The 22,976-nt window shown below is 38.6% G+C and overlaps 1 protein-coding gene across 1 annotated transcript in view; it reads right to left on the bottom strand.

Annotated features, from left to right (window-relative positions):
- ESF1 (ESF1 nucleolar pre-rRNA processing protein homolog) overlaps positions 1-22,893 on the bottom strand; it is a 64,502-nt gene extending 41,609 nt beyond the window's left edge. Inside the window, exons 1-9 of the mRNA XM_065401071.1 lie at positions 22,762-22,893; positions 21,315-21,353; positions 20,462-21,166; positions 16,687-16,976; positions 13,488-13,601; positions 9,827-9,927; positions 8,774-8,926; positions 6,633-6,747; positions 5,689-5,824 (exon numbers count right to left, since the gene is read on the bottom strand). Coding sequence (XP_065257143.1) covers positions 5,689-5,824; positions 6,633-6,747; positions 8,774-8,926; positions 9,827-9,927; positions 13,488-13,601; positions 16,687-16,976; positions 20,462-21,134 — 1,582 coding nt within the window. The 5' untranslated portion in view covers positions 21,135-21,166; positions 21,315-21,353; positions 22,762-22,893. The remainder of the gene's footprint in view (positions 1-5,688; positions 5,825-6,632; positions 6,748-8,773; positions 8,927-9,826; positions 9,928-13,487; positions 13,602-16,686; positions 16,977-20,461; positions 21,167-21,314; positions 21,354-22,761) is intronic.
- Between the last annotated feature and the right edge of the window lie 83 nt (positions 22,894-22,976).

The following is a 22,976-nucleotide window of genomic DNA, read 5'->3' as shown; positions in this document are numbered from 1 at the left end:
TAGGGGTTACTATGAGTTATGTGCTTTCTTTTGAGCAACCTATAAAAGAGATTAATTAGAGTGTGTAATTTGGAGAAGTTCGGAAAGAGATTTCAACCAGTTAAGAGACTGACATCCAACTCCCCAGCAGTAAGGAGGAAGGCTGGCCACCAGAAACCTGCTGCTGACCACCTGATACCATCTCAGATTTTGGGTAACTATATCTGGGGTATTTCAGATGTGTGCTTTAGACTCAATAAAAACAAGGCTTTTTGGGTACCAATCACTTATCAGATGGAGGAGCTGTGTCCCCACTAATTTATGTTTTGAAACCACCTGGAAAACAAAAGTCTAGTTACCATAGTTTTGGGTTCAGAAAACTCCGGGTAACAGTGTGCCTAATTTGGAGTGTCCTTAAAAATACCCAAACTGATCATTGTGGTTCCTACCCAAAATAGCAATTAAGCGCTAGATTTTAACTCACAGTACAAAGGCTTAGTGACTGGAACAAATTACCTCAGATAAAGAAAAATACAGAAGCAAAATAATGGAGATATTTTGTGCTATGAACCACAACATACCAGGTCACTGAAATGCTTGACATTACAAAACTGTTTTATGACAGCACTGCCAACAGCCATGGGAGACATTTTTACTTTAAAAATTCCATATAAAAGCAGACTAGGGTGGGGTTAAAGAAACACTATTTATAAATAAAATACTTTTATAAGTTAAAAAATATAAAATAAAAAAGTGCCTAACATTCTTTCCATCCTATCACACTTTTACATTTCCATTCAAACAGCTGAAATTCATTTTTTTTTTGTTTGTGCTTAGTGCCACAATAATAATATGGGATACATGACAGGATTCCATCCAACAAGTCAATGAATAAAACATCAGGAACATGATAAAGAAATAGCAATGTATTTCTTTCTTTTAAAAGCTTATTGTTAAAAACAGAATTAGAAGCAAGACCTTTCCATGTTGAAAATGTACTGGCAAGTGTGATGACAGTTCAATTTTTTCCCCCCGCTCCAGTAACAGAACTTTTTGAAACTCTAAGATATTGGGTCACTCACTGTGAAGGTCCATTTCCACCATCACCCCCACCATATGCACTACCTCTCACTGCACACCTGGAATCTTTCAAGAAAAATTAGACTATTTGTTAAATAACTAACTTGCCCTTCCCCTACTGCTCTGAGACACCTGAGTAAAGTTTCTATAGACAAAGAAAAGAAAGAGGTCTTAGCAATGTGTTTTAAAAATTCATTCGTAAATAAAATGAGGACTAAATGGGCATTATTCTTGGCAAGATATTGCCAAGCAGGGGTTGCTGCCAGATGAATTCCCTAGGCTCTGAGTAAAAGACCTGGAGCAATTCCTTGAAACAAGATGGAAAGATCTCTCCTGTATGTTCCTGTAACTCATCTCTGATTATTAGCTTCCTTTAATACAGTGCAAGTGTCCCAGATCAGTTTTTAAAACTATTTGAAAGAACTGACCAAAGCTTCAAGACATTTTACATTCCTTCCAATTTACTTTATGACAGTGGTGATAAGGTTACATAAAGTTCATATGGAGGGAGAGCAAATTAGGGAATTTAGGAATCTATAAATGACAACATGTTGACTAATATATACCAGAGGATTTACTAAAGTTACATTGCATTCTCCTTGCACCCCAAAGAAAGCTGAGAGAACTGAAAACTGATTGAAAGACAGTATCACTACATTATGTCACTAACATGCAGGAGTGCCTAGTAACAAAAACCCAAAATATATAATCACAGCACTTCCATTTCATTAACTTTGAAAATATATTAAAAATACCCCTTAATGTTCAATTGAGCTGGTAATACAAGATAATACTCTCTAAAAGGTTTTGAAGAGGGCAAGTACATCCACAATTGTACAGTTTTAGAAGGCTAGGTTCCTGAAAGAACTGAAAGACACTGTACATCCAGCTCCTTTTTAAAAATATCAGAAAAAACAGTAACAATAACATCGCTTTTCCTTTAGTGAGGATTGAACATAGACTGCAACGAGGCTAGTGAATTCACTGCACACTTGAGAGAAATAATCTCATAATCAGACGGACTAGAAATAGTACAGATTTTTTTATTTATTTATTTATTTATTTTTAATGGAGATATCCCATCTCCTAGAACTGGAAGGGACCTTGAAAGGTCATCGAGTCCAGCCCCCTGCCTTCACTAGCAGGACCAAGTACTGATTTTGCCCCAGATCTTGGTAAAGATTTTTCCTGCCTAACAATAACTGCGGCAATAAAATTCTTTGCTGGTGATTCAAACTTTATGGGAAGATAACTGACACTAAAAAGAATTAAAGTTACAAATTTGAATAGCTTGGGGTCATACTTAGTTATGATTTAGTGTACTTAAAATATAAAAAGTCTCATTAAGGAAAATATATGTGGACCCCTCCGTATTCAGGGAAAACTATTTTTTCTATCCAAAAATGTGATTCCAAAAAACAACTTTAGATCTGCACACTGATTCCCACCATGCTACCAGAAACCCTCTTACATGTGCTATAGATATAAATGAAGTATGGACTACAAACTTTTAAATCACTACTCATCCAAAGCATGTAGCTCTACTTCACCACCTATTAGCCAGAAATCCCCACATCTTCCCTCTTATCCTCTATATAAGGACCAGAGAATCCACCCTCCTCAAGTTAATCACACAGCTGTGATCAGGAGACAAACACCTTTCTCCCACCCATCCACTATTCCAAAGCCAAAAAAACCAAAAACAATCTGCCCTGCTAACCACCCTAGTCATATTCCTACTCCAAGATAAAGACCTCACTTTCCAAACACAGACCACACATCTACCTTCATTCAATTCACTATACTCAGAGGCTGGAGATGGGGGGAGGGGGGGGGGGGGAAGAACCCCATTCAAACCAGGCTAATAATTAAACTGTTCATCATAGAGAAGAGAAGCAGACTGCAAGTCTGTAGAGTGTAATACCAGTATTATAGTTACTATAATACGCAAGTTGTTACAATATGCCTGTTAAATGGATATTAGACAGTTTTTCAGGGGAAGAGAAGGTTGTTTCATGAATACACAATATTTTATACATTAATATTTATTTGAGAGATGTCATCTGTGTATGTTTGAATGTGTATGTTTGAATATGCATCTATATACTGAACTGTCCATTTCCCTACTTGCAAATGCTCAGTCTTGCAGAAGGGAATTGCTTGTTTTGAAAGATTAACTGCAAAGTTCCTTATTATAAATACACAATAGCAATCTTGATTTAAATAACGTCTGTCTATTAATTTCCTTATTTAAAGAATGCAAGGCCAGTAGACGTTCTAGGAATTAGACAGGGTCCCTAGCTTCCCCTCCTGCATCTCTGATTGAAACCCAGAAGTTCGAACTCCGCAAGACACCTGGTTCCCTAGACATATATTATTAATCTGTGGAGTTCACAAGCTTTGCACGATTCTCACCACCCCACGAGCTACAGAGCTTTAGAACTTGAAATCCCAAATTTCTAGTCTTCCTTATCTTGCACTACCTTGTGGAGCTTTTCCTCAGCATCTTCTTGCCTTGCACAGACTTTATAAAGCACAAATTGGGCCATACAGACTTTAAAGCACAAGTTACTGTACCAAATGATAAGCAGATTTTTGTAGTTGTCTTCACATTGCTATCCTATGCTCTAGTCAATGTAACTATATACTGTTTCAAGTTTACAATCAAACTTTTTTTTTAAATCCCACAAATGAAAAAAAGTTTGATATCTGAATATCTTTTAAAAAATTTAATCATCTCCAAGTTATGGACGTTTTAAAAAAATGGATTTCAAGCTTGCCAAAGAAATCCTAAACTGTTCTGAAAGTAATCACAAAAAATACTTTTCCAGTGCAAACTTTTAAAGGGCATGAATTTAAACACTTCTAAGTTAAAACTACCAATATTAGAAAGAAAGCTGCTACTGAGCAACTCCTAAACCATTTGGTCCTGGGAAGGTTCTAGATGGATTGTCAAGTCCAGGACCAGATTAACCCACCTAGGCAAACATACACCTCTCCCAGCCTGCTGTGGAGGGGAGGCCTGGGAGGGAGAAGAGCAAGCCCACGATATATTCAGCCTGCAGCGGTGGCTCCTGTCCCAGGGTGCTGGGCCTGGCTCCCCACTCAGGGCACTGAGACCTGGTGCAAGAGGTCATAGCACTGCTCAGCTTTCACCTGGCTGCCCCATCATCATAGGAGGGGGGGTCGGGGACAGCTGAGCCAAACTTGAGTGACGCTGTGACCCCGCATGCCTGGTTGCAACACCACACCCCCAGATTTGGTCCAGCCCAGGGCCTCCCCTCCACATCAGCCAGGATTAGGGTTGTGGGGTCAGGGTGGAGTGTGTATATACCCCTAATGGGGAGTCACAAAAAAGGACAAAAACTGCAGCTAGTTGGCCTGGGAACCACAGAGGTAAACCATAAAAAACCTGAGACTAGAACCCTCATCCTTTAGCTTCATCACCACAATATTCTATCACTGGACTTCAGAGAAAACATCTTTTACAATACAGTATAGGAATCTTCTGCTCTTTCTGAAATTTAACCAGCTAGTGGGTGGAAGACTTCTTACAAAAGTATAGCCAATACATTTCAATAAACAATTGTGTAACAAAAGTACAATTGGTAGAATAGCTTCTTCAATTACAGTTCATACATGAGTTAGAGGAGTTTTAACTGTATAGAAACAGTTAATTGTGTAGAAAGGAAAAGCTGCTTTTAAGCTCGTGGTATTGAATGAAATGTTAGGTAGAAACAAAATTTCAAGACTACATTTTTAAGACCTATAACTAAAAGCAGTTTGACTAATTCTCCTCAAACATTAGAGAAAAATTCTCCTTAGCCTTCAGTGTAAATGGCAATTGTGGGGCCAAACCAATTTTGTAAGCCAAAGCTATAGGGTGGGAGGTGTCAAAATATGCCTTTATAATAGCTCATGACTGTATCCTTAAACATGACCTACAAACAACTTAAAGGGTGGCTTGTGTCTTTGTGTGTGTTTCCTTATTAATAGGAATGTCAAAAGTCTCATCTTCCCTGATTTGCTGGAGGACCTCTTGATATCTCCATATGTTTACTATGAGCTGACACACCACCCCCTAATTGAAGGACTAAGGATATGGAATATTTAAACAAAGGCTTCCTTTATACCAATGCTCACTAGTCTTTGACCTTAACCAGGCAGTTCCCCCCCTCCCCAAAAAAAGTTTGAATAGTACACCTAAAAATATTTCCCCTCTCAAATGTACAGCTTCCATTCCCTTTGCTCTAGTTTTGTCACCATTTCACTAGCTCTCCAGTCACCACAGAAGTTCCCAATGTAGAACAGAGCTGAATGTAAAAAAACAAAAAACTTTCAGGACTTCTTACATACCACAAACAAAAAAGGGTACAACTCCATTTTTGGCCCTTTAATAGTCACCTTTAATTTTGAAGGGAATACACTCTCTCCATAATGGCTCCTGACTATTGCAACCTTTACTATGGACAAAATACTGTCCCTCAAAAATCATATTCAAGGAAGAAAGTTTAAATCAGTAAAATAGTTTTTAAAAATATCTGGAGTTTATTACTAACCTACAAAGTGTATGCTCTTGAATTGTTTTGCTCATAACTTAAGCAAACACTGCATAAGAATTATAAGTACCTTGTTGCTCTTCCTCCTCTTCACTAGATGAGGCCAAATAAGCTTGGAAATCCATGTCAAGAAGTTCATCTTTTTTAAAATTTCTGTGTAGCGAAGTTATTCTTTCATGATCTGTCTCATCCCATGTAATATCTACCTTTAGAAAAAAACATAAAATGTAAAAGGTAAAGCTTAAGTTTTTGCCCAAAGTGCAGTTTGTAATACTTCCTATTACAAGTTTAACAAGAGAAAAACAAACAAAAACAACAAAGAAAAAAAATCAAAGGGTATCACTGAAATTTCATTTCAAAAGGCCACTGACTTTTAGGGAACAGGATTTTATGCATTTAAGAACCATTTAAATCTTAACTAAGGAGCTGCTACCAAGCATCTCCATAAAATCAAGTAGCTATAAACAATAATTAATAATTTAATTACAACATATTTTCGTCTAATGTACCCTATGCATAGTATTTAGTTTCTTCTAGTGTTCCCTATATGCCCAAAATTTCAATGAGTTTTACCTATCTGGAAAGTCTGAAGAGTCTGCTATTGCATTAATAAGATCATTTGTGATAAAACAGGCAAGAAGTGGTGCTACATTTCTTAAAATACCCAGGTCAGTCCAATTAACATTTTCTTTTAAATAATCAAATTTCATTCTGTATTCAAACTGAAAGTGGGGTAAATTTAAGGATGATAAACACTACTCTTCATTTATAACAATGAGGCTGAATCTGTTTAAAGTGTGAAACTCAGTCTTAACTATAGTCATAATCTAGACCTCTGTAACATACACATACAATATCTATTTGATGTCTACATCTCTACAATCATGAGTATATGCAGGGATCCTTTCTCCACTATCACCAGTGCCTCCAATGCATTATTTACATATCTTATATAAACCAAGAAAAACAAAGCTCAACAAATTACGAAGGGTTACAGAAACACTGTTAAGATACCTTTGATGTTCCCATAGCAGCAGATGTGAAGTACTTTGGTTTATATGCAGCTCCATCCACTTCTGAGGCTATGTCCTTTGGCTCATCATCAAATGTAACATCATCTGGAATAAATCTTAAAGGCAAAGAAGATGTCTTGTTATTCAAACACATATTGTGATGTTTCAAAAGAACAAACAGTTATAGGCTCAGCTTCTCTCTAATTAAATCCTTGCACATTAATACAGAAGAATTTGCTAGGATAAGAAGTGGATAAGCCCAAAGAGAGCAACATACAGGGAAAGGATAAAAAACATAGCACACAAGTTAATATTTGCAATTTGCACTGTACATTCAATTTCCACATCCTCTGTATTTTATAAAATATTGTGGAAAAGGTAAGAAATTAATTTTTGAAAAGAATTAAATTGATTACTTAGAATTTTTAATATTTTTAATATGGCCAGTGTAGGCATGGAATGCTTCCAACAGGTATGATTTGTAAGTAAACTATAAATCGTTAAAACAGGATAGATTAGAGACCCTAGGATGCATTTTTTTTTTTTTTTTGGCCAGTAGTAGCTACATGTGGAAACAACACTGATTAAAAAATGGAAGTGTACAAGTTAAAAATATCGAGTATGAGTGGGATTATTAAAATAACCCTAAATATAATCACTGGACGTATTTATGTGTTTCCTGGAAGATCAAGACACAGAATATGTGCAACATAATGTTTAAGGAGACAGAATCTCTCAACTTTGCTTCTTAATTCTCATATTCTGACCACAGCATTTTTGAGATGAGAGGAAAACACCTTTATAAAAACTAACCTCACTTTTCTAAGCACTATCTGCTCTTTCAGGATAGATCTACTAGAACAGTTCTGATTATTTTCAATATTGTCACAAATTAGGGAAGAAAAATAAAGCAATTTTGAAGACAAGTGGAAGTCAATATGAAGCTGTGAAATTCTAAAGGGACATCATCTTAAAAATCAAATAGCGGTCTGAAAATTGTTTAAGTACCATTTTTACAAGATGCTTATATCTAGAGAATATTTTTCCCCTTTCAGTTAGCCAACTTCGTGCATTTGACTGAACTTGGTGTAAAGACAATTTTGTTGTTTCCCATGTTGTGTAGGTCAATGAGAAACATTGTTTAAAAATAGAAAATATGATCGTAAAGTCACAACTATTAACTGTGGGACCTCATGTGTATTTTTAGTGCCTGAAACTATTTAACCTAATTTTAAAAAACTGAGTAGGGTTCAAGTTGATTATGTCCCTTGAAATGCAACTGCCTGACGATGAAAGCTTCCCAGTGCACTTCCAAAAACATCTACTTTTCTAATTTAATAAGTTAAGCAGAAGAGAAAGAAAAAGGCTTTGGGGATTCTCAAACAGGTTCCTCTGCTGTAAGACAAGATCTTTCTAGGATGTGAAAGTTTCATTAACAGGAACACAAAAGTAGATGTCTAAGTCATTTCCTTTGAAATACAACACCCAGTGTCTATGAGGTAATACACCTTAGCTTTTTCCCGTCACATACAATTTTAAGCCCTCAACAAAACTGGGATCTAACAGAGATAATTTTTATTGACAATGTCACATCAGAATGCTTTTCTGTGCAAACAAAGGAATAGTCTGGTGACAAAGCAGGACTGTAGTTTAGCTTCCTGCCTTCTTAAAATACGAGGTTTGACGTGATCAAGCTTTCTGACTTTGAATCATAAAGCCTGAGCACAAAGATGCACAGCCTGAAGACAATAGCAGCTATACATTTGCTATTAATTGAAACAACTGTAATAAAGGAACAAGTTAACCTCGTGCCTCAGGTGAAGGAAGCAAACATACAACAGTAGCAGTGTGTTTTTCTATTAGTGTCCTACTGCTTTACTTGACTGTAAAAGATGACTGAAAAAGCAGATGTAGTAATATTTGTATCTTGAACCCCTTTTGAAAACAGTCTCTTTAGGGTGGGATTTTTGCTTTTTCTGACAAAGCCAGATATAACCAAAATGCATGTTTTATTTCCAAGGTACTATACAGTTTTGCTAAAAGTTTGATGGAAGTAAACTAAATTATTCTTCTAATTTAAAACTACCTTTAAATTTTTGTTAAAAAAAAAAAAAAAAACCAAAAAACCACCATTTGCTGTACCTGAGATCTACAAAAGAACAGCTACTTTCAAATTCCAGTCCATCACACTCCTCATAAATTTTATTGGCTGTTTCAGGAGAATCACATTCTACCACTGCATAGAAGTATTTCAGTCGTTTGAACTGATAATCCCTTAGTTTTTCCCTATAAATCCTACAAAAGAGAAGACAACATCCAAATAACTTTTGTTAAAACAATGAAACAAAGTTGCAACTTCAGAAATACTTTGCAAACTTAACTTCTTAAAACCATATATTACCAACACATGGGCCTGACTTTGCAAAAAGATCAGATCTTATGCTACATAGAGTCCCACCAACTTCTATGGGACTCTGGACAGGTATGCATAATGGTTTAACTGCATGGATGCCATTCCAAGACTGGAGCCAAACTCAGGATATTGTATTGAAGAAACATTTTCCTCAGTGCTGATTAGTTAACATGTGATAGGACTAAGCCTCTTCTTGATAACGTAGGTACAAATTTTGGCAGCAAAAAAGTCTTTCCTTGTGCTTGCTTGAGAATCAAGTTTTAGAGAAGTATGCTGTGCATTAACTACTCCAATTTTCTCTTCTGTTTACCATTGTGACAACTCCTAAGAGCATTAAATATGAGTTTAAAGTTGCTAATCTGGGAAAATTCTCCAGTTCATAAATAAGTGCACTTTCTGCATTTTCAATTTAATTGTATCCCATTTCTGTAACTCAGTCATTATGATTTTACTCTTCAGTATGGGATATCACCATCTAGTGGTGAAAAGTAACTCACACAGTCCCACTACATTTTCCAGTGTCTTTACTCTAAATGAGCTATTTGCATAAATTAATCTCTATCTACAGATATAGACATGCACAATGTATGAAAAAACATGAACCCCTGCACCCACGTGTATTCCCATGGCCTGCATGGAACAATTTACACAACTGGGACCTTAAGTTTTATGTCGCAACAAATTTATTCAATTATATGATGTGAATATGAGTCAGATTCAATTAAAAACACCATTTGAAAAACTAGAAAGGTGGAGAAGCATTAAAAAAGGGTACTTAATACCAATCTTTCTCTGTGGCATCCTCTGGAAGACTTAATAGTTCTACAGGTCCTTGCAGCTCCTCCTCTTTCAATCTCTGCTTTCCAAACTCTGAAGGATAAATCTACAAATATACCAAACAAACAAAGGTTATAAGCCAATTGCACAGGTGCAGTGTACAGCATCCAAAAGAAAAAAAATCTATCAAGCCAGGAGTTCTGAGCATCACTTTTTTTTCCCCCCAGTGAGAAAACAACATAAAAAGATCCAATCCTGAAAATACTTACACATGTGCTTAAAAATTAAGCATACAAGTAGTTTCAGTGACTTCAATATGACTACATGTAGGAAAAAAAGGTAAGCAACCGTATAAATGTGTTCAAATTAAATTGATGTACAAATACATAAAAACAATATTAACTTGCGATTATAGAATTAATGTTCAGCGCTGAAATAATTAAAGTGACACAATCAATTTGGAATCAATTGCCAAAAAAGAAAAACAAACAATGAAACACTTTAATTACTATACTTGAGCTCAATTTCCCTGCCACTTTTTGCAGTTATACTGTCTAAGGCCCTGATCCTGAGAGCTGATCCATTCAGGCAAAACTTTATACTCTTCCACAGAACCTTACACAGAAATTGATTGGACTCCACTCAGGTTCAGGGGTCTAACTATGCAGCTCAGGTTGTAGGATTCGAGTCATATTTGTTTTACACTCTTTTTTTTTTTTCCAATGTGTTAAAGACTCATACAAAAAAGGGGAAACTGACTAAACAATAGAAGCAGTGGAACAGAATACAAAGTAATCAAGCTAAAAAAAAATTAGAAAGATACTTCTCTATAATCCATCATTTACAGTACTCAGTAGGAACAAAGACAGACAGAAGAGTGCTTAGATTATGGGACGTTTATATGAGAGAGCATCAAGTGCCCAGTTAATTTATCTCATTCAATTTATTATGTAAAGAATAGTAGAACTTTGCCAATTCTTTTGGTAGCAAACAAATGCATTTGGTAGGGAGAGTGTAAAAACCCTTGAACAAAGAGCACAAACAACCCTTACGCTATCACAAAACCAAACAAAATACAGAAGACCAAAGCTGCTCAGACCACCTAACTTTCAGCACTCTAAACCCAACCTCTTATTATATATATTTCTACTCTTGTATGTAGAGAAATACTCCCCAAGAGGAATTCATGTAATGGATTTTATGTAGTAAATGCTCAGATGAAAGCAATCTTTAAACACTGTAGCTATTTCACTCACACATCTTTGTAACATCAATCTTCAGGTCCAGGGTAACTTAATAGATTTCATGGTTATGAAAAAATACCTTCACGCAATGACTAGTCAATGCAATGTTACATGAGTAATTGTGTTTTGAAAAAATGGAATCAATTCAATTGTAATTGAAAGTTTGGGACAAAGAACATTTATTTTTAGCAGTAGCTTGAGTGCCAGAGACACTATTCCTATGTATCAGAAAACAATACACTATTTCACCGTAAAAAGCCTGAACAGAGTTACTGGGTTAGTTATAAATACTGGTGATGTTGCTGAAATACTATTTCCCTCATAAGAAATCTATAACTAGAATCGGGAGAAAAATTTGCACGTCCACCCTGGCTGTGCATTTTCAGGTGAACTAGGTTTGTAACTTACTTAAAATGCGAAGTTAGAGCTACAGTGCATTTTTTTATATATATGTAGGACTGATGAAGGAAATTGTTTTTAATTGTTTACTTTATTAATGTAACTTCATAAGTAAAGTTTTATGAATAAAACAATATTCATTCATAAAACCGGTTACCCCAATAACTGGCTAAATAACAGTTAAGATGCTTGTTAAGAGCCATAGCTGTTCAGTCAGCTGCCTTTGTGAGTTTCACTATCAATCCAATTCCTGCTTAAATCACTGAGACTTGCACTGTTTCAGTAGTGTAACTTCTGTTCACCATTTACTATACTTGTCTATATTGTAACTTCTGTTCACTATTTGCCATATTGTAATTCAAACCCCATTTTAAAATGCTTACTCCATTTTGTAAGGGCTTGCTGCAACCTTCATTTTTGCAAACCCTGGTGTAATCTTATTAGTTTAGTTTAAATGTGTGAATGAGGTATGTATGAATGATGGAATCAACCTCCAGCCCCAGCCTGTCCTGATTAAACAGAGTTCAAACACCAACGGCTGAAGATGCAGACAAGAGCCCTAACAAAGTAAGAAGAATCCACCCTAAAAAGAAAAGGTACAATAGAAGGAAGATCAAAGCCCGGTCCCAGGCTGAAAGTCATGTCTGCAATTGACGGGTGATCAATCACCAAACCCAGAGGCAGCATGACACAGCAAGACCTATAGACTCTGGATTCAAACTAAAGCCTACAAAAAGGATGGGTGAGATGGAAAACTTTGGGAGAAGGGTAACATTCTGCTGCCAACATGGAAGGGCATCGGTGCATTCCCAACAGAGACCCAGCTCGTCCTTGTGCCCGGCTTTCCTGGCCAGTTAGCCGCCACAAGCTATGAACCCAAGCTGCAAACTCAAGCTGCAAACTCAAGCAGGACTGGTAACTATGCAGCAGCTGCAGAACATCTGATGGATGTGTGTGTGTGTGTGTGTGTGTATAGGTATTAGGTATAATGTGTGTGTATAAGAAATAAGTAGTAATAGGAATAAGTAGCCAAACAACGTTGTTTACTGTTAACTTTTATAGTATTATTATATTTACAATAAATGTGGCATCTTTGCCTTATCCCTCTTAATAAGATCCTGCTGGTTTTTATTCTATTGGTATAACATTATATATATATATATATATATATATATACATACATACATACACACACACACACACACACACAGTTTTTGTAGTATAAATTACTCATTTAGTGACAATACAGCTCTGTTTCTGTATATTACATACAAAACTACATTAAAAGGTTGCAAAGTCAAGCACTCTAAAGTTAGGAAATGCCAAAATTAAGGTTGCCTGTGTATATGCATTGGGATTGTCTAATTATACAATCACATTCCCCGCCCCCACAGAACCTACACTTGGTTCTTTTTAACAAGGGCAAAACATATTTTTGCCTAGCCTCATTCTCAGAAATGGCCAAACCATTTTGGCTGAAATTTTCCAAAAAAGGTCAGCCTGAGGCAGACACCCAGCATAAAAAATTTCAACTCAAATGGATTAAGTTTGGCAAAGTTACAAGTACTGTAACTGAAAACAGGGTCTTATAACGGGAAGCATTGGGCAGCCAAGATTTTAGATGGTGCTACCAGCCTCACCTATAACACAGGATAGAATTTTAGAGAATCTACTGTATGAACTAAGGGAAATTAAGCATTTAAACTTTATGCTGCTTTTGCACATAGGACTTGATTCTACTCCTTTTAGCATCAGTGGAAGTGTTGCCATTAAATTTAATGGGAACAGGACTGAGACCAATGTCACATACACAGATTAAGCTGTGTCAGTTTATCATCCCCACACGAACACCCATCAATGGAAGGGAGAGTGTGGAGCAATAGCCTACATATATTTTATAAAGGACCAATACAAATCAATTGAATAGAGGGAGGGGAAAGGAAGTCAGCAGGAGGAATGGGGAAGAAAAGCAACTTGCTGGAATCAAAATACGCTTTTATCTTTATTTTCAAATAGTTCTTACCTTTACAGAAAATATAACACCCCCTTTGGGTATGAAAGAATTAAGCAAAGCCAGTAGGTCTTTAGCCTTCAGCCTATCCCAGTCCATGTTGCAAACTGCCAATCTACTTGTTATCTACATTGAAGAAGAAGGCAAAAATATATTAATTGTAATAAGACTTTTGGGTGCTGATTGCTGAGAGGAAACATCTTATTTTCCAGTTACTATCCTTTGATGAAGTCACACTGTGTTGAACTTTAGAGAACAACATGAGAATGACATCTCCCACAACACTTGATATCACTGACGCTTCCATGGTTCTTAAGCAGTGACTACAGAGCAAACAGAAACGTTCAATAAACGGGCTTTACTATTTTTCAAACATAAAATGTGCTCTATAGATCCCTTCCTGACAAGAGCTGACAGCAACAGGTCCCCCTGAAGTAATGTTGGAAAAAAGGTTAACTGCTAGCGCAGAAGGGACAACATTATTTTCAGCACCATTACAGAAAGCATGACTTTGAGTTTGATTAGCCACAGAGGCACCAGGGATGTCTGTCTGCATTTGATGACAGACAACATTACAAAACAAATTTGAAAGGTTGCCTTTGGAACAATAACTTTTTAAAAAATAAAACCTTAAAATCTGATAAATGGCCTAGAACAGTGGCTCTCAACCTTTCCAGACTACTATACCCCTTTCAGGAGTCTGCTTTGTCTCACATACCCCCAAATTACACCTCTCTTAAAAACTACTTGCTTACACAATCAGACATAAAAATACAAAAGTGTCACAGCACACTGTTATTGAAAAATTACTTACTTTCTAATTTTTACCATATAATTATAAAATAAATCAATTGGAATATAAATATTTCAGTGTATAGTATATAGAGCAGTATAAACAAATCATTGTCGGTATGAAATGTTAGTTTGTACTGACCTCACTAATACTTTTTATGAAAACTAGGCAAATACCTGGATGAGTTGATGTACCCCCTGGAAGACCTCTGTGTACCCACAGGAGTACATGTACCCATAGTTGAGAACCACTGGCCTAGAGAAGACCTCCCAACACTTACCAGAGAAAGCTTCCAGCACACTAATGGTGAACAGAATTTTAAACTCTGTCGAAATAAGTTTCAGAGGTCATAATCGAACAACAGGAAACCCTCCTTCCAGCAAAGGACCAAGAGCACTATCATCGAGAGATGCAGAAATTAACTGAACTGATGCATCTCGCATTAGCACTAAATTGCTCACTTATAGGCAGCCAACGTGCAATTGTTTCAAGCAAAGGAATACTATGAACTAATAAGTAATTAGTAGGGCTGTCGATTAATCTCAGTTAATGCCGGTGATTAACTGAAAACAAAATTAACTTGTTAATTCTTTTAATGGTGTTAATCACATGCATCTGGGCAGGGAGGGAGGCATCAGCTGTGGATGGACCTGACAGTGTCTGGTCAGGCGCAGTAACCCAATCCACCTCCGGACAGCAGGGAGGGGAGAGAAAAGTAAAGTGGCTCCTATCCCAGCTCTGGCAGAGAGGTAGGGATCCTGACCCTGCCATACCCCAATGCCTCCCCCCCCAGCCCCGTACCATGCCCCAATGCCCCTGGCCGCCCCCTCGCTCAGGGGACCAACCCTCTGTGGCCGTCCCCTCTCTCTGGAGACCAACACGCATACACACACACACACACACACACACACACACACAGTCCCACACCATGCTCCAATGCCTCCGCTGGCCCCTCAGTCTGGGAACTGATCCCACCCTCACCATGCCCCTCGCTCCGGGGACTGACCCTGCACCACCCTTGGCATGCCCCTCGCTCCGGGGACTGACCCTGCACCACCCTTGGCATGCCCCTCGCTCCGGGGACTGACCCTGCACCACCCTTGGCATGCCCCTCGCTCCGGGGACTGACCCTACCACCACACCGTGCCCCAATGCCCCTGACCAGCCCCTCACTCGAGGGGCACCCCATAGAGAGCAGGGGCCTGGCAAGTTCAGCCTCCCTGCATCAGCCTCTCCTCCCCTGCCGCATGCCCAGTCCCTGAGGTAAAATCCACTCACCCTTGCAAACGAGGTGCGCTCAGCTGAAAGGAGCCCGCCTCACTCATTAAGGAGAGCCTAGCAAGTTCAGTACCATAAACCACGCTTCCAGAGGCAGCAGCAAGATACCTCCCTCACCCTCCTCCTGCACAAGTCATTGCCTGCTCCCCCACCGCTGTAACCCCCTGTCCTCCCAGACACTCCTCCTACACAAGTCATTGCTTACCCCCGAATGCAGATTTCTAAGATCAAACTCTCTTCCTCTTTGGACAGGAGGCAAGCCTGGTAAGCTCAGAAACCCAATACAACAGGAGCAGCATCAAGAATTCACCCTTCTCCTGCGCAACTCACACCCCTCTCATCTCTAGAATACTGATTTTTTGAGATAAAAAAAATCTTACCCCTTCAATAAGACAAGGCTCCTCTAAAGGAGACATACTAAATAGTATAAATAATAAATAGGGCTGTTGATTAATCGCAGTTAACTCATGCGATTAACTCAAAAAAATTAATCGCAATGAATTGCACTTTTAATTACACTGTTAAGCAATAGAATGCCAATTGAAATTTATTAAATATTTTTGGATGTTTGTCTACATTTTCAAATATATTGATTTCAATTACAACACAGAATACAAAGTGTACAGTGCTCACTTCATATTTTTATTACAAATATTTGCATTGTAAAAATTATAAACAAAAGAAATAGTATTTTTCAATTCACCTCATACAAGTGCAGTTATGTAACCAAAAAAAACCCTTCATTTGTAAGTTGCACTTTCATGATAAAGAGATTGCACTATAGTATTTGTATGAGGTGAACTGAAATACTTTTTTTTTTTACAGTGCAAATATTTGTAATAAAAAATAGTCATATAAAGTGAGCACTATACACTTTGTATTCTGTGTTGTAATTTAAATCAATGTATTTGAAAATGTAGTACACACCCAAAATATTTAAATAAATGGCATTCTATTAACAGTGCGATTAATCGCAATTAATTTAATTGCTTGATAGCCCCAGTAATTAGCTACAAAAATGTTGCCACTCTATTCATTTGATTGATCTGTTAGTCATTTCATAACAATTTTTCCACTCACAGAAATATCCTCTAGTCTATTCTGTATACTATACTATCACTGACTATTCCAAAATGTTACCTCATCTGCACGAGGAGCATCTGTATGCAGTTCTCTCCAGGCATGCTCGATCTCTGGCTCCTTTGGAAATATTTCAGACATATCATCTTCCTCTTCATCTTCAGAACTGGTTTCAATATTTCCTTTCCCCCTAGCCAGATCAGGCCCACTGTCACTTTCATCTTCTTCTGAATCATCATCACTATCTTCCTCTCCTGTTTCTCCGTCATCTTCCGACACCTCTTCCTCTCCTGTTTCTCCGTCATCTTCCGACTCCTCTTCCTCTCCTGTTTCTCCGTCATCTTTGGATTCTGCATAATCAAAATAGTCTTCATTTTTAGAAATTTCATCTAACTGGCTTTTGTTGATGTTACTTTATTCATATGCAATAGCAGCTTTATTCACTGAAAAGGTAAATATCAGATTTAACATTATTTATATGTGTATGCTGTTCCATAAGTGTGTATGGTGCTTTATGCAGAAAATGATAACTTGGTTCCTGTTGCAAGAAGCTTACAGTCTAAGTTATTACTATGTTATGATTGTTTCTTTTTTAAAAATATATTTTTATATAGCTGTATTATTTTATATAAAATCTATGACAGCTGGAGAGATTACATCAGACAAAAGGGGAAAAGAATACCCCAAAAGACTGAGTCATTACAGATGGAGTTACTTGGATTTCAACACTCCAATTAATTAAATCTGAACACTGAATTAAACAGAAATATTGTGACCCAAGAAGCTCTTAATGGCAACGGACAAGGGGCTGCAGAAATCTCCTGATTCTGGTATGTATATTCTGGTTCACCAAAGAACATCACAGTGTCTTAAATTGTCTATGCCTGGTAATTCTGTGAGTGTTCTGTAGATAAGAAGCTGGATGTTGCAGGGAACACCCCGAGGACTTGGGGCTTAATGTGTACTATCTCGACCCACACAGAGAGAATGCAGCCTGCAGAGGCCTGGAAGGCAGTGCTTGTGTTGCAAGAGGCTGGTGGACTCAGGGAGTTGATCCACAGCAGGCATAGACAAAGGCAGGTGATGGTGAGGTGGTTCAGGACCCCAGATATCTCTGGGGAGCATCACAAAAATTATGATAAAGTTATGATAAAACAGGATTCTGAGATTCTGTACTAAACTAGCTGAGATGTAGTTGTATCTTTCCTCATCTGAACAGAATCAGAATTTCTGAACAGTGTCTCAAAGACCCAGTACTCCTGTGATAAATGGGGGGGGGGGGGAAGCGGGAGCTCCCTTTTATGGACACCCAGCCAGCCAGTTAGCTATAAAACACCGTAACTGTTCTCTACTTGCTTTACCTGTAAAGGGTTAACAAGTCCACAGGTAAAGGGAAGTGAGTGGGCACCTGACCAAAAGAGCCAATGGGAGGACTAGAACTTTTTAAAATTGGGAAAAAAGCTTTCCCAATGTGTCTGTTGTTGTTCTCCGGGAAAGAGGGGAGCAGGGCAGCAGTTATGCTGTGAGAAGCTTTAAAACCAGGTATGAAAAAGCATCAAATCATACCCTCAACCCTACTTATCTGAAACCCCAAATATGTAAGTCATCAGGGAATGTCTAGGAAGATGTGATTAGGGTTATTTCTTTTATTTCTTATTGCCTTGTGGACTCCTCTGTGCTAACCCCAGATGCTTTTGTTTTCCTTGTAACCTTTAAGCTGAACCTCAAGAGAGCTATCTTGATGCTTAATTTTTGTAATTGTTTCTTTTAAGATCTAGCAAAAAGCCTAAGTTCCAAATGTATTTCCTTTCTTTTTGGGTTTAATAAAATTCACCTTTTTTAAGAACAGGATTGGATTGAAGAGGGCCTCATCCTCCCTGATTGAACAAACCTTGTTATCTCCAGACTGATTCTTGCCTGTATATTTATACCTGCCTCTGGAAATTTCCATTACATGCGTCTGACGAAGTGGGTATTCACCCACGAAAGCTTATGCTCCAATACATCTGTTAGTCTTTAAGGTGCCACACGACTCTTTGTTGCTTTTGACAGGATTGGATTTGTGTGTCCCTACAAGGTTTGTGCATATGTTGTTTAATTAGCTGGTGGCAACAGTTGATTTCCTTTGCTTTCTTTCTCAGCTCTTCCCGGGAAGGGGGGGTGAAAAGACTTGAGGGTACCTCACAGGAAGGAATTCCCAAGTGTTCCTTCCTGGGTTCTCAAAAGAGGTTGGTTGTTGTTTTTTTGCACTTGGGTGGTGGCAGCATCTACCCATCCAAGGTCAGAGACAAGCTGTGACCTTGGGAATTTAATAAATCCTTGCAGGCCCCCACCTTTTGCACTCAAAGTGCCAGAGTGGGGAATCAGCCTTGACAACTCCTAAAGTAGATTCTCCCTTAGCTCAAGTGATGGGTGGGCATCTGTGCTTCTGAAGCAGAAGAATCGAATTCTATCCTGCTACAACTACGAAGCATCATGGCTACAGGGTGCAGCATAGCGACAACTAGGGTGACCAGATGAGATGAAGAAAATATCGAGACACGGGGGGAAAGGGGAAGGGGAGGGGGATTTCCGCCGGCAGAGCAAAAAAAAAGCCGAGTGCTGCCAACAGACTGAAATATCGGGACAATCACCCAAATATCGAGACGGTCCCAATTTTATTGGGACGTCTGGTCACCCTAGTGACAACCACAATCTTTGGTGGCTACAGAGATGTTACAATATATTGCTACTTCATTAAGACAATTATAATTCAAAGTTTGAACACGTGAAAATCAACAGTCCTGCCCACTCATCCTTTCTAGTAACAGTATGAACGTTATTTCATTCTAGCATGTTTTTTGCCAAAAAACTTAAAAGCATATCACATCTTCAATCTCAGACTTTTGAATCAAGAAGCATTTAACTGCTTTACTATTTAGTACCAAATATACAATTTGTTCCAAAATGCTTTGAATATTTTAAATTTTTCCTTCCTCAAGTCTCAACATCAGGATAGGTTTCAGAGTAGCAGCCGTGTTAGTCTGTATCCGCAAAAAACAGGAGTACTTGTGGCACCTTAGAGACTAACAAATTTATTAGAGCATAAGCTTTCGTGGGCTACAACCCACGAAAGCTTATGCATCCGAAGAAGTGGGTTGTAGCCCACGAAAGCTTATGCTCTAATAAATTTGTTAGTCTCTAAGGTAACATCAGGATAGTTTTAATCCTAAATAAGAGAACACACGTATTCATACACAGGACATTACACCAAAACTGCATCATCAATTTCAAGTTCTGAAATAAGATTGCAGCAATTAAAAATGATTCTGACAATACTAAGTACACTATAGAAACATACACATTTTCTATATTTTTTTAAAGTATGCTTTTCCCCTTTCTTAGTGCAATGAATTAATAATCTATACCAGTTCTCTTTTGAAACAGCATTCTTCCCAAAGTAAAGGCTTAAAACTGTGAACACATAGGAATACTGATCAAAGTTGCTCACATGCTAAAAGCAATTTTTGTTTGCAGGATCAGGCCTTAACTTTCTTCCTAATTCCCTTGGTGAATGTATTGATAGATGTCTTTACCATTTTATTCTTTCAAACTGTCTTATCAAATGTGAAACAGCTTTACCACTGGCCTTGTTTAAAAATTAGTCTCTCCCAATAAGATGAAATTGCACATATAGAAGAGTTATTTAAAAGCAGAAAAGGCTAGATCAATTGTTTAAATGACTGATCTTTCAAGTTGGTCCAATAAGATGTCCTCACCCACTTTGTCTGACCTTGCAAAAGACAAATACATACTTTAAAAAAAAGATATAACATGTTCCTTAAATTTAACAAACCTGATTCAGTTTTCTTTTCCTCTAAAGAAAACTTTGTTTTGGGAGCCTTGACTGATTTAGTACTACTTGCTTTTGAAGACTCTTGTTTGCTTAGAGATGAATCTGAGCTCACTATAATTTGTTTATTTTTCCCTTTCCATACAAGACCTTTATCATCCTGTGTAGGATCAATTTCTACATTAATTTTCTTACAGTCATTTTTCAACTTTGAGCTACATAAGCTGGCAATCCTCGTGATGCTTTTCTGTCCATTCTGGGAGTCATCAGATTTCAATGGAGCTCCACATTTGTGGCCCATTTCCTGATTAACTATTTTGCTTTCCCCTTCAGTAGGTTTGTCAAGCAGTTTCCCAGAGTCTATTCCTCCTTTCGATTTTGACTTTTTTTTCTTCATTTTCTTTCCAGCAAATACTTTGGTGTCAACTCCTGAAAGATCAGAGTCTGAATCTGAAAGATCATAAAACCGTTTCAGATCCTCTGTAGAGCTGTGGTTAATAGGGCGGCCTCTTTTATCAATAGTATATTTCAACTTAAACTTCTTGTCATGAAACATAGCCCGAAATCTTTTGTCAATCTTGATTTTGCGGTCTTTTTCTGGCATTTCCCAAAACCTAGGGTCCTTTGTAACATGCCTAAACCGCTGATCGCTAGTCAGTTCCTTCTTGGATGCCATTTTTGACAATTTTGGATCAGAACTTGATAAACCTAAAATGTAAAAATACACACAGACTAATAAACCATTTGTTGCTTAAAATAAATGTTAACAAAATTAAATCCTACTTTAATGCATATTACTAAAATAAGTTATATACATGTTGTGTTAAAGGTAACAGAGCACGCAATATTTACTGACCTCTATATTTTTTGGATGTCAGGAAGGAATGAAGCAAGGCTGGAGGAGAGGAAAAAAATTCCTATTTAAAAAGACCTCAATTCAAAATAATAATAATAATAATAATAATAATAATAAAAGAGTAAAAAGTAGTTTCAGGTTCTATGTCTGTTCAAATCATCATGCCAAATTTTGTGCTTTTGCAATAATATTTTTGTTTTCTTACTATTTAGGTTTGAATTTATTATTTTTAGAGATGAGAACCCGAGTCTTTTTTTTTTTAACATATGCAATGTAAATTGCTTATCAGCACATTTTAAAAAGAAAATAATGTTTGTGTACAGTAAGCACATTGAGGTAAATAACCGCTATTCTGCTTACTTGACTTTACCAAGACATGTTCTGTAGTTAGAATGGGGGCACTCCCTTAAGTACCTATACTATAGCACAGTAAGTATCTCGTTCTAGAATTAAGAATTTATAATTATCCTCTTTCACCAGCTTCCTTCTATAATTCCTCTTTCCCCCTTATAGCTCGCTCTGACTGTGAGGAGAATGACAATGAGTAACCAAATTATACTGAGGAACACTGGTATCAAAATACTTCCCTAACCAATGAATGAAGATTTGTGAGAAGCACCCTAGCAGCTACCCTTTCTCCTAGTGGTTCACCACCAGCCCTGGATTCCCACACACACTGCAGGAAACGGACTATTAAGAAGTCTGGAACCACGAACAAGCCCAGCGCTAATGCTGAACAGCTGCATAATCTTACTATTTGCCCTGTTGTTGCCGCCGTGTTTGCCCCAGGATATTAGAGACACAATGGATGAGGGAATCTCTTTTATTGGACCAACTTCTGTTGGTGAGAGACTAGTTACGGAGCTCTGCAGAGCTCTTCTTCAGGTCTCTCTCACTACCAGAGGTTGGTCCAATAGAAGATATTACCTCACGCGCCTGGTCTTTGCAATCACTATGGCAGCCGTGTCCCGGCTCCCTGCTCTCGTCCATCAGACTGGCCTGCCTGAAACCGCGCGGTGATCTCCGCCGAGGGCAGCGCGACTTCAGCCGGCGCAGCATCGGGGCGGGTGGGGGTGTCACTTGGATCGCGAGTCACGTCCCGGGTGTGGTTAAACAAACCGCGCCCCGAGCCTGGCCGAGGTTTTGCCCAGCCAGCAGGTCTGTGCCGCGGCCGGGCCCGCAGCGGCGGCTGGACACGCCACTCCCGCAGGGGCTCGGAAGCAGGTACAGACGGCGGCCCGGGCCCGCACGCGAGCTCGCGGCGTGGCCCAGGCGGGCAATGCCCCCCGCCTCCCTCAGCTGACCACGGGGTCTTCCCCGAACGGATTCAACCCAGCGTCTCCTCAGCCGGCCCCAGGGCCACGCGACCGCGGGGGGGGGCGGAAGATGTATCCCCTGGGGACCACGCGCCCCCGACTAACAGCTCGGCCCTACTAACTTCACTCACCTGCTGCCGCTTGCCCAATGCCACCTCTCTCTCGCGCGCGCGCGCGCCGCCTAACTGCAACTAAACGTGCCCTTGCACGACGGAGACTCGGACAGGACAAATACCCGACCGTGAGCTTCTCTGGAATGGAGCATGTACGCATGCGCAGCTGTCTCTAGCTCACGCTCGCGGCAGAGGCGACGCTTGTGCGTGGTAGGGGCGGAACGATTGGCCCC

Source organism: Emys orbicularis, chromosome 3 (assembly GCF_028017835.1).
Source record: "Emys orbicularis isolate rEmyOrb1 chromosome 3, rEmyOrb1.hap1, whole genome shotgun sequence".
Lineage (NCBI taxonomy): Eukaryota > Metazoa > Chordata > Testudines > Emydidae > Emys > Emys orbicularis.
This window is presented reverse-complemented; position numbering and strand designations above follow the sequence as displayed.